Source organism: Trichoplax adhaerens, genomic scaffold, assembly GCF_000150275.1.
Source record: "Trichoplax adhaerens TRIADscaffold_5 genomic scaffold, whole genome shotgun sequence".
NCBI lineage: Eukaryota > Metazoa > Placozoa > Uniplacotomia > Trichoplacea > Trichoplacidae > Trichoplax > Trichoplax adhaerens.
The window spans coordinates 4187606-4200898 of record NW_002060947.1 but is presented as its reverse complement, the minus strand read 5'-3'; the positions used below and the strand labels follow the sequence as shown (position 1 = coordinate 4200898).

At 32.4% G+C, this 13293-nt stretch overlaps 2 protein-coding genes across 2 annotated transcripts; one reads left to right on the top strand and one right to left on the bottom strand.

Annotated features, from left to right (window-relative positions):
• Nucleotides 1-4218: 4218 nt before the first annotated feature.
• TRIADDRAFT_25151 (uncharacterized protein) lies at nucleotides 4219-8224 on the top strand (the record flags this gene model as incomplete). The annotated part of the gene is made up of 18 exons (XM_002112886.1): nucleotides 4219-4428; nucleotides 4647-4685; nucleotides 4770-4848; nucleotides 5114-5183; nucleotides 5274-5364; nucleotides 5468-5567; nucleotides 5642-5701; nucleotides 5810-5885; nucleotides 6011-6146; nucleotides 6243-6380; nucleotides 6462-6699; nucleotides 6783-6904; nucleotides 6981-7076; nucleotides 7207-7299; nucleotides 7369-7487; nucleotides 7658-7728; nucleotides 7834-7948; nucleotides 8041-8224. The coding sequence occupies 18 exons, from the start codon at nucleotides 4219-4221 to the stop codon at nucleotides 8222-8224; spliced, it is 2037 nt and encodes a 678-aa protein (XP_002112922.1).
• A 1477-nt stretch (nucleotides 8225-9701) lies between these two features.
• On the bottom strand, nucleotides 9702-12819 carry TRIADDRAFT_25346 (uncharacterized protein; the record flags this gene model as incomplete). The annotated part of the gene is made up of 4 exons (XM_002112447.1): nucleotides 9702-10044; nucleotides 10250-10446; nucleotides 10618-10723; nucleotides 12149-12819. The coding sequence occupies 4 exons, from the start codon at nucleotides 12817-12819 to the stop codon at nucleotides 9702-9704; spliced, it is 1317 nt and encodes a 438-aa protein (XP_002112483.1).
• Nucleotides 12820-13293: the final 474 nt, after the last annotated feature.

The window sequence follows — 13293 nt, the reverse complement described above, 5'->3', positions numbered from 1 at the left end:
AAATAGGTTACCATAGACTCCTGATTACGCTCATGATTATAAACCCTATGGAATGTACACACAGCCCTCAAAAAGGGGAAAAGCTTTCTATTGGCGCCAGCGGTAAGTGATGGCCATTTCTAGTCTAAAAATGCATTAATACTCTTCAAAAATTGTCTTGGCTTTGAATTCTTCAAAGAAAATTCAATCTACAACCAATAGTATACTCAGTAGACTATAGGAAAATATTTCATTTCAAAGAAAATGATAGCCATTTCTAGTCTAAAAATCTATTAGTACTCTTCAAAAATTGTCTTGCCTTTGAATTCTTCAAAGAAAATTCAATCTACAACCAATAGTATACTCAGTAGACTATAGGAAAATATTTCATTTCAAAGAAAATGATAGCCTTTCCAGTCTAAAAATCTATTAGTACTCTTCAAAAATTGTCTTGCCTTTGAATTCTTCAAAGAAAATTCAATCTACAACCAATGGTATACTCAGTAGACTATCGATAGCATGCAATGGCTTTGCTAATTTACTGTCAAGAGCGAAATTATTTTCAACGTGCTTTCAGTCAAAGTGCCAAGCATCTTTAGGGAAAAATTTCATTTCAGAAAAATGATAGCCATTCTAGTCTAAAAAAATACAGTAGTACTCTTAAAAAATTGCCTTGACTTTGAATTCTTCAAAGAAAATTCAATCTACAACGAGTAGTATACTCAGTAGACGATCGATAACATGCAGTGGCTTTGCTAATTTACTGTCAAAAGGGAAATTATTTTGAACTTGCTTTCAGTCAAAGTCTTGCCACCTTTAGGGAAATATTGCGAAAGTGATAGCCATTCTAGTCTAAAAAAATACATTAGTACTCTTAAGGAATTGCCTTGACTTTGAATTCTTCAAAGAAAGTTCAATCTTTAACGAAAAGTATACTCAGTAGACTATCGATAACATGCAATGGCTTTGCTAATTACTGTTAAGAGCAAAATTATTTTCAACTTGTTTTCAGTCCAAGTCTTGCCACCTTTAGGGAAATATTTCATTTCAAAGAATGTTTCTATTATTCTCTTGTACCAATAATTCTGCTATGAAGGCAATGGAACTACTAGTGTTTGTTCAAATTGCGTAAACTTTTAGTTGCTAGAGGAAAAATGAAATCTATGACTAATAGCTCGGTATATTACAAGTCATATTGCACAACTTTGCAAGTTGAACTTGTAAGGAAATAAGCCTCAGCGCACACTCTTTAAATTTCACTTATCTACGACGATAGTTACTATTGATTTCAAAGAAATTTTTTGAATATTTTCCTATACAAATTGTTCTACTGTAAAGGCAATGGAGTAGCTAGTAGTCGTTCAAAATTATGCACAATTTTAGTTGGTAGACTGCAGACCAGAGTATGAGAAGCACAGAAATTATCGCTGACTTTGCAAGTAGAACTTGCATAGAAAATGACTCACACCTCACACTCTTAAATTTCATTTATAAACGAGAATATTTAATTTGAGATACCTCTAATATTCCTCTATACAAATTATTCTACTACTACTACTACTACTACTACTACTACTACTGCAACAAAGGTCATGGAGCAGCTAGTAGTCGTTAAAAATTGTGCACAATTTTAGTTGGTAGACTGCAGACCAGAGCATGAGAAGCACAGAGATTGTCGCTGACTTTGCAAGTAGAACTTGCATAGAAAATGACTCACACCTTTGTATTCAGGCACACTCTTTAAGTCGTTCAAAATTGTGTACAATTTTAGTTGGTAGACTGCAGACTAGAGCATGAGAAGTACAGAGACTGTCGCTGACTTTGCAAGTAGAACTTGCATAGAAAATGACTCGCACCTCACACTCTTAAATTTCTCTTGTAAACGAGAATATTTAATTTGAGATACCTCTAATATTCCTCTATACAAATTATTCTACTACTACTACTACTACAACAAAGGTCATGGAGCAGCTAGTAGTCGTTAAAAATTGTGTAAGTTTTTAGTTACTTGAAAAAATGGAATCTATGCCTTAATAGCTTGGTAGACGACAGACTAAAGTATAACCAGTACAGAGTTGGCATGTAGAACTTACAAAAATAATAATAAGTCACAGCTTTGCAGCCAATCACTCTCTTAAATTTTACTTGTCCTCCGTGATATTCAATTTCAAACAAATTGTATCAATTTTTAGTTACTGGAGAATAATCGTATCCATGCCTAATAGCTCGATAAATTACAAGTAATATCGTATGACTTTACAAAAATAACGTGTGAAAAAGTGAGTCAAAGTTTACAGCCAATCACAGTCATCATTTTCACTCGTTCATAGCAATATTTAATTTTAAATCCATTTTTTTAATATTCTACTATAAAAGCAGTTCATTTGGTATCGAGAACGAATTCACACTACACCTAGAAGGAGCTAAAGTTGCTAAATTCTCTCATTCTTATATTTATTTATTTACAAGAAAAATATTTATCAATTCAGTTAAAGTTAGTACCGTAGATTATTCATTTACCTAAAATGAATTATTCACCTGGCCTTAATTTTTCTTATACGTTTACAAACACTGGCGTAGATTCCTAACAGCTTGACGTCAATACTCTTGAAAAAATTCACTACCACGAAATTATCTGGTTCTCTTCATTGGCCACAGTAAAATAATTGGATCTTAAACCCCGGTCATCTTGGTACTATTCCAAGTAACCCCAAGTCTGCCACCACCAGTAAGACGACATCAAAACTTTCTATTTCGCTATGTGTACAAGTTCGAATCGCCGAAACAACCCTGTCGCAGCACTTAACTTGCAGCGATTTGCATACATCAATAAGGATAATAAGCAAACTATCTCAAGACCTAATCAAGGTATAAAGTACAATTTAATACGTGATATCCAAAATTGTCAGTAATACGCTAATGTTCAATTTACTATTAAATCCAGTCTAGTACAGTAAATTACTATACTACCCATATTAATTTACTCAGGGCATACTACGAGAGTACAGTAGTGCAAAGCATGCTTGTACAGTATGGGTAATTTTTTTCCCATCGAATCTGATAATATCAATTTAGTTGCAATTATTGCTGTGATTGAAATGTATTTACTTTTTCAAATAATGCAATCTTTAAAGTCACCAAACAGTCTTAAATCTTGCATAGACATACGCTTATACGTATATATATATATTTATTAATAAATTTATAAGCCTCAGGTAGCACGCTTTTCGTTATAGTTTCGCATAGTATTACCATGAACTATAATCTAATCATTTAAATAATTACTTGATTAGCTGTTATACCACGGCGGATAACGACTACAACAATACCTGAAAGTCCTGAGCAATCTTGGCCTGAAGTCAGCCCATTAATTAGGAAAAAAAGAAAACTTATCAGATTAGATAATAGCGATTCCGATAACGACCATGATAACTTAAGCAAAGAGAACCGTAAAGGTTGTACTTTTCTAATTGGATACATAATTGTTATAAATATATAGCTGAAAGCAAGTTGGATCAATTTACACTTTTAAATTTATACGCTCGCATACTATTAGTTGAGTTCATAATCTTTCACAAAAATACGCGTACGTTAATCTGATACTTGCTACGGTGCCACCTACTTTTCATGACTATGTGTTTCAATACATGATGAAGGATTCAAACTAACAGTAATTATTTTTCATTACGTAGATACTAATGTCAATACTAAACGCGTCCTGAAGATGCCGTCAAAACCTTCAATCCAGGATGATGATGAAATTGAGCACAACGCCAATATCTCTGACCAAGATGACATTAAACCAATATCGAAACGATTGCGTCATCGAGATAGAAACCAAAATTGGAATAGAAACAGCATCAAACAGAGAAAGGCATCCAACGATAGCGAAGAGTAAGATGTTCATGTATTGATTTTTAATACACAAGACTTATAGTACTGCATACAAACTGATGCTATTAGGACTATGCAATTGCTTACTTAATCTGGAAGTAGACCGAAATACCTAGAGTATTTGAGCTGTCATTATTATAACATTTCCTATTCCAACAGTGCGGGCCTAAAGCTTAGCAAAAAATATAGTGTTAGAACATTTGATTAAAGGATATTAATCTGATGAATTTAACTCAATACTGATAGATATTCGTTGGTTAACGAATTGCAATATATCATGTTTGCAATTATGAGATATTTATCAGTACTGTAATACCCATTTCGTGTCAATTAACTGTATACCTAATGGTTTATAGGCAGAGTGCTTCTGATGAGAGCGATGATACCGATGATTCTGAATATGATCTGATCATTCATGATCGGGCCGTGCAAGTTGCAATTCTCTCCTTTCTAAATCAAGCCAGCTTATCTGATCTCGCATTTATCGAAAATGTATCTGTCAACAAAGCTCGTTATATTTGTGAACTTAGGCCATTTCAATCATGGACTGACGTGGTAAAATTTTAAATCGTATTATCAATTGTATGCTAGATATGAAATTTATTTTAAGGCGAATCTACGATAAATTACAGCACTTTATATAGAAAATTGTTCTTGTAATTATAACTACAAATAAAGTGTACTTATATGTCTTTAATAACTAAAATTGTAATAGCTACGATGCTAAATTGTATCGTAAACTTAGTGGTATCATCTTTTTTCATCATTTCCAGGTTGAGAAATTTAATCAAACAAGATCGCTAAGTGACGATGTAAGATTAAGTAGCTTCATATAGATTACAATTTTATGTGGTACATGAGATGATTAATTATATCTACATATCTATATTGTATAGATTCTATGGAATTGCGGTGATCTTTTAAAAAGACGAAATATATTACATAAATTGCTAGATAAATGTGAAGAATTAGCTGGTAGTGTAGGAAACTTGATGAAGCATTTCGATGAAGACTTAGTTGGGAATCAAGTGCGTATTAATCAAATAGTAATTCACTAAATGACACTTGAATGCTAAAATATAATGGCTCACAAATTGTCAATTACCCAGGTCTTAAAATTAAATTTGCAATGTATTATTGAAAAGTAAATATGAATTATGTTGCGAATTCTTAAACAAATAATAAGGAATCTAAATGTGTCGCTTATTTTTATCACGTGTTAATTAGAAAATAACGGAAGCCTTGGTTGATTCACGTTCTTTTAAATCTGAGGAATGCGTCGACAAACAACCTGAAATTCTTAATAATAAGTAAGATTGATCGAATTATGTCTCTAGCAATTAATATTAATCAATATTGGTTTTACTTATTTTAACTACTCAACATAATGATTCCCACAGATATCAATTAAAAAGTTACCAGTTGGTTGGCTTGAATTGGATGCTCCTCTTATACAAAAAAGGATTTAATGGTATCTTGGCTGATGAAATGGTAATAGCAATTGTGTTTATAAAATATTTCATCGATAAATTGTAATTTTACAATTTCACGACAACTCGTAATTTTAGACTGAAAGGAATTATAATGTATTTAGGGATTAGGAAAAACTATACAAGTAATCGCTTTTTTATCCCATCTCTATCAATTCGGAATAACTGGTCCGCATTTGATCATTGTACCTTCCTCAACACTTGGTAAAGACTATATTTTATGCTCAGCTTGCATACTTGACACTATTTCCCTAACGTACGATGTTTATTATTATCAGATAACTGGAAAAGAGAATTAAAAAATTGGTGCCCCAAATTAAAAGTTGTATTATACTATGGTAAAGAAATTAATAGTTCCGATATACTTAAGAGTGGCGTATTTATTTAAATTAGTGTCCTATAAGCACCTTTTTAATATTTTGGTATGGCGCCATCTACTTAATTAGGTTCACCTGAGGAACGATTCGAATTAAGAATGGATATCGCTAGAAGAACTGTTAAACTTCATATTTTACTAACGACGTTAGTTTTGCTATGTTTCGCTACCTGTAATTAATCTTGCCTACTTTTCGGTATCAATGGTTTTATAGACTTTAATACAACGCTAGGCATTGATTCTAAATCAATCTTACTAAATTACATTGTAGCTACCACATGTGTTGTACGTCTCCAGATGATTTACAATTGTTCAAAAAAGTAAAATTCACGTATGCTGTTTTTGATGAAGCCCACATGCTCAAGAACATGATGAGTAAGCGTTACAGAGCGCTTATGAGAATAAGGGTAATTGGATAATAATAATTTGGCTTAGAAATAATGCCAGTAGTATGTGGAATAACGTACTCAACTAATATCTGTACTAATCCATACTTCTACTAGGCGCAGCGTAAACTCTTGTTAACTGGAACTCCATTACAAAATAACTTGCTCGAATTATTTTCATTGTTAAGTTTTACTATGCCAGATATTTTTCATGATACAAAAGAGTATATCTTAAACTTTTTCTCAACATTTAAGGTGCGTACAGCGAATATAATAATAAAATTTCTTTGGTTTTTTTAAATTTATGTCAGCTTATTAGAATCGATTGTAAAATAGAGAAAATCTAATTTTTCAAAACAGACTGATGATAAATCAACAGTTCCATTCGTTAAAGGACAAATAGAACAAGCTAAAAAAATTATGAAACCATTTGTATTGCGTCGATTAAAATCAGAAGTTATGAGTCAGTTGCCTAAAAAAGTTCAACTGAAAGAATTATGTAACATGACAGAACGCCAAGAAGAACTTTATAAGAAATTAATGATAAAGTGTTCTACGGCATATAACTCATCAGGTTAGGAAACTTAAATTATTGTACCTACTTTAAGAAGTATCTCATTAGTTTGATAAATCTAATAATTTTGTCATCTGGAATAGATACTAGCAAAGCCCGAAAAAGTATTCTCATGGATTTGCGCAAGATGGCAAATCATCCGTCATTACATCGGATCTATTACAACGATGATATGCTACGAGAAATGGCTCAAATTATTGTAAAGGTAATTTCTTTATTCATTTCACAAGTGTTCTACTAGCTTTCATGTTCGTTAAAATTTTACTCATCCATTACCAAAGGAACCTTCACACCATGACGCTAATATTGAATACGTCTTCGAAGATATGACTGTAATGAACGATTTTGAACTTCATCAGTTATGCAATGAATTTCATGTAAGTCATAAGCAAAAAATAATTTATGACCTCATTATATCTACAGTGGTCTATAGTTTAATTTTTGTTTGGAAATAATTACGTTAAGATTTTCTAATGCGTAAAAATTTCGGTATGTAATTAACTTTAGGTTTTATCAAAATATTTAATGCCTCAAGAACTACTATTTGATTCTGGTAAAATAAAGTGCTTGGATAGGCTATTACCACTGATGAAAGAACGGGTAACTTTCTAGCTGTTAATTATATTGCTGTAAATTATATAATTATCTAAGCTGATCTCCGTTTTTCAGGGTGATCGAGTATTACTCTTTAGTCAATTCGTGATGGTACTAGACATAATTGAATGTTATATACAATACCGTGGCTATTCTTATCTGAGGATGGATGGTCAAACCCCAATCAAAGATCGGTAATATTTGATATGTCATATTTTCAAATTAATTAATGTTGTAATGTAATTAAGCGTAAGGTGTAGCGATTCTGTAAATATATATATTAACCTATAATATTTATTAATTGGTCTTATTGGATCATACAAGCTATGTTGATATATTAAATGGTAAAAATATTCTTATCCAGATTGGATCTCATTGATCAATTTAACGACTCTGAAGCAGACAAGTTTATTTTCTTACTCTCGACCAAAGCTAGTACGTAGCCGAAAATTTGCAATTTCAATACGTACTATTTTATGACCACTAGCGGTAAGGTAAACGTTTAGCGTTCACTAAACATTTTTTCTGGACTGTTCCTAGGTGGTCTAGGGATTAATTTAACATCGGCCAATGTTGTCATTCTGCACGACATTGATTTTAACCCTCATAATGATAAACAAGCTGAAGATCGCTGTCATCGAGTTGGACAAGATAAGTAAGATGATGTAACTGAGTATTTAATGCCATTCCAATGCTAGTACGTAATTAGACTTGTATTTACTTTGAAACTTTATCTTATTTTATTAGGGATGTGATTGTGTATCGGTTGATCTGCCCGGACACTATTGATCAGACAATGTTACAATTTTGTGATAATAAACTCCATCTTGAAAAAAGTGTTGATGGGAAAGAATCAGAGAAAGATAATGAAAGTATGTATACAATGTTTATATCATACTACTTGTTAATATCGATTTGTACATCAAAATGAACTCTAATAGGGTATATACTCACTTGATCGAGGATTGTTAATTCATTTCATATTTATGCATGTATGTAGATTCCAATATTGACCACATAACTAAGATACTCTTCAAGACTTGATGAAATTATATTTTTGGAAAATGCGATTTATGATGACTTCAAGAATTACTATTATTAATATTATTGTAATATCGAATCTTATTTTTAATGAGCATACTATCTAGATAGCAACATTATTGTTATTATTTGTGCTTGAAAGATATACCAGATTTGATATTTTCTCAGTACAGTCCTGAATTACGGAGATCCAAACCATATATATGTTACTGCACCATTATCATGGTAATAAAAAGAAGCGATACAGCAAATTCTATTACGTAGCGCAATTGTATAAACTTTGATTAAGAGTTAAAAATTGACCAAATAACGCCATGATGCATTTTAATTGCATGTCAATATATACTAGCCAAGAAATAAAATAAATGTAAATTTGTGTAATTATTTCATTTCTAAATCAGTTTCACCCTATTAAAGTAAGAAAGTAAGATATGTTGTTGACGAACAGTTTTGAAGTTAAAACTGTTGGTGCGATATCTCTGTGCGTGTTGACTGAACCAGTAGATTTTAATACATGGCAAATATCTTAGCATTAATTTGGTTTCGGTCGGTTATTTGCTGTACTGTGTGTTATAAGTTCATTTACTATTGCATAAGTCTATTCATTCATTGACCAAGTCATCGTATCGTTGTATATCCATGCATAGTGAATTTCCATATTATTCTAGTAAATCAGAGTGACCTACGTGTTAAGGGTTATTTCAAGCAAAAGTTTGCCAATTTTATCAATTGATCATTTATTAGATTAAAATAACACAATAAGAGTTATTAAGCAATACGTGCGATTGAATGACTACAGATATTACGGAATTAATTATACCTAAAATGGGAGTAGATCTAACGTCATTATCATGCCAAGCCAGGCGTAATAGGAGAAAAATCTAGGTAGCCTAAACTAATTATGCAGCATTGATAACCATAAATCATGGACTACTAAATTACAGTACATCTAGTAGTCATGTATAAATAATATTTTAACATTTTTATAACCAGTTTACACTATTTTATACATGCAATAGTAACTATCGCTTCATCAAATCTAAATATTACTGCAAAACTTATAAAATACGCGTTGAATGATACCTCGCACAAATAATTCATTTTTAAATTGACTTTCGGATAAAATATCTCGTATTACCGAAGTGCATTAAAATCTATCTATCCTACATTGCGTAGCAATTAGTACCAGTAGCGACAAAGTCTATGGAAGTACAGTAAAATATATTACGCCCTAAACTCTTGCATAAGAACATAAAATACTTTATGAAATATTTGCAGGTACAAAGTAGCAGTAAACAAATTATTATGTATTAGTCAGTATCAAAGAATGATCCATTTCATAAAATCCGCCATTTTTCGTAATTGATTTAAGCAATTCCAGTGAAATGATCGATATTATATTTCTCTTCTAGCACGCGCAAACGTGATGCAGCCTCATCCCAGTCGACATAGCCACCTTCTAAATGTCGTAGACTATTTGGAGCGAGAGAAAATGGGGACCTTCCATGCATGACCCTATAGTTATCGAATACTGCTATATCGCCGGAATCCAAAGTAACATTAACCATATACTTTGGATCGTATACATACTTCAAGAAAGTACCCATGGCATCGTAAAATGGCATAACTTTATCTTGTGGTACAGCTAAATTAGGACTTCTTGCATGATCTGAATAACAGATTCGAGCTATAGAACCATTTGAATGTAATCTGAAAATAAAAGTAGAAATATACAGTACGATTAAAATAATAGTTGATAACTGCAAACCGGCATTTATTATTCTTTTTCTATCGATATCAACTCATGTTATATGTAATCAATGATCGTCATTCACTAATCTATTAATATCACGAGTTTCTCCTAAAATCAAGAATAGCTTTGGCTAATGACTGTAGGTAATTACGGCAAACTTACTGAATAATCGTATGTTGAGCGAGTTGATGAAAATCGACAAAGTCTTTACCAATATCAAAATACTGAATTGGGTATTTAGAAAGCATTTTAAAAGCTTCAGGTTCATTATCTCGAAGTTCCTCAGCAACTTTAAAGCCATCAACAAGTTGATTTTCACCTCCTTCACCGGCACGTTTAATACAATGCAAAAATTGAATCTATATATAGAATCATATCGTCAATAACACGAAACTATCGTAATCTTTTAGCTGATTTATCGCAATGACATAAAATATAAAGTTTCCTTATATTCTTGACAACAGTTCTACAATCTAAGGCAGTTGCATATGATATCATATAGTTTGATAGACTTAATTCAATTTACTTACGCCAGGGATATAGTTAAAGTAAGTCAAATCGGTATGCATTCCTAAGCCGCCAGTAGTGTAGGCTAAATTGCTAGCATCTGTTTTACTCTTGACTTGAAAAGTTGGCCTGATCGTCACGAATATAAATGTTGAGGATTAGTATCAACTCAAATCAATTTACGTATATAATAACTGTTAAATGGAAAATACTAGATCGAACGATTTTTAAATATGGAGAGTTTTATTGCGTCGTCAAGTGCTCTAAGTTATGAACCTCTAGATCCCCTGGGATTCCAGAAGTCCATGCTATGAGTTAACGTCGATGCCGATCTTAATGACATATTTTCAATATTAATGAAGCCAAACATTACGATCTCAAATAAAGGTTGTATGTATAAAGTTTTTGAAATAATTTTTCAGTTTCAATGCTAATTTCATGCTACTATATAAGATATAAATGAGGAAAGTATTGATCCAAGTATTGATAAAATCATTAAAAATAACTAGCTATTTAATATAACTGCTTAGGCCCTGTCATTAAACCATATGCATAGTGTATATTATCGAAGTCGAAATGATAGCTACAGTACTATTTCATTATTCTTTTGACATAACTTAATGTTGTAACCTTGCTTTTGAACAACATGAGGAAGCTACAATTTATCATTCACTTTATAACGATAAACTTTATAATACGAATTGGGTGATATTTACTAAGCAGTACTTTGCATCATATTGAACGCATAAAATGTATAGAAATCATTCATTTCAACTTTGTAATCTATCCATTTCTATCGGGATATCGTATGTATAAAGTTGAACTCTATTTGTAAATACTTTAGATTCCATGACTGAACAAACTGAAGCATACGCGTACTAGTAACTAAGTTAGTGTAAGGTTAATAGTAATCCTTACACAATTGAGAGATGTTGATCGAATATGCTGGAACAAGTAGCTGAATTTACTCACAATTTATGCGAGTAACAGCTTAATGTAAAGAGGATATCTGTAGCGAGACCTACTATCACCCTAATCTGAATATTTCATATTTACTAAACTATGTTAGTATGAATAACGTTTTTACAAGTGAAATACGCGTATGTGGATGGAATCGGTTGAAATAAATAACCGAATAAAATCCACAAAAGTGCCGATCGATTATGATGAGAACGTGAATTAACGGTTACCCTATGGTAAAGAAGGATATCTGCTTCAGAATCCTTTACTAGCCCTCCGATAGGTACAATATTGAATTGGCAAAACTTAATATCAATAATTATAGTCTTTCTACAAGTAATCAAGATCCTGATCAAAACTGCTTGAATCAACAGCTGAAGTTACCCACAATAAAGTTGATCGATGGTAACGAATGATATACTTTACTCGTATAATGAGAATAAACATAATGATAGCCTAATGTAGTAAAGGATATTTGAATTCTCAATCTCCTACTAACCCATATATACATCAGTATACCATTGGTAAACTAGTGTAAATTAGCGTTACTTTGTGTAAAGATAACTATGTTTTCTATTCAATTACTGAACGTACCCATAATTTGTTGTACGATTATAACCCACTCTTGCAATCAATTTAGTAACTTGACCCACTTCTTGTGGAGTATTCCTGACAATGGTTAATCCAATGGTAGTTAAATGTTTCAGCCAACGATATAATGTTTGATCATTTTCATGTAACTCTTGATAATCGAAAATAGGTATGTTGTCTTTCATTTCTTTACCCCATGTATGCCGATCTTGAATGTAGACTTGGTTCATCGTTTTAAGTTCGTTATCATTGGAGAAGCGATGAGCTCTTAACCAATCGAGCGGGAAACGACTAACAGGATGCTCATTATCATCTTTCCAATCGACTTGGATGATTTTCTCATTTTCTGATACATTTGCATCTTGTGCAATACAATCGATATACGAATTGTAGACACAATTAAAGAGAGCACGCGATTTGGTTTGTGGATCATAGCAAGATGGACAACGGCAATGATCGCGTAAATAAATATGAGGATAATTTGTTGTTACTCCATCTTCCCAAGTTACATCCAAACATTTCTTGTCTATGTTATTACTAACCTGAACGGCATAGCCCTGTTTGCATAGTAATTGCCATCCTTGCCCTAATTCTCTGTAGCGATGGGTAGGACGAGATACATGAAGGACTTTCGCCCACGATGGAAATATTCTTGATCTTAAGATGGCGCTCATGGTTTTTCTTTTTCTGCTACCAGCAATAGGAGAGCGGTAGTTTGGAGATGGAGTTAAAATGGTCAACAGACTAACGCATCGGATCAGTATCTAAGGCTTGGCTTGAGCATAGGTGTGGCTGATGGTAAAACTATACTGTAGCCTATTGAACGGAGGATGATATAAGGATGTCATGGAGTCATTTGCAAAAGGTATCTATACTCATGGACTCGTTACATATCCAGTCAATACCTGTATTTGATGGGCAGTAACGGCGTATCGAAGTAGCAAGTTAAAGTGGCGTTGCTAACGAAAACCATCTCAAACCAGTTCAAAATCGATAGTAGAATTATTCTCCACTGCAAAGTAGACTAAAGTCCATCAAAATATGCTAGGTAGACCTACAAGACTGTATAGCACATGCTAAATTAGCTGATCTTGTCAAGATGGAAACTACAATGTCAAAAGAGCTTGATAGACTAGCAATACTTTGCA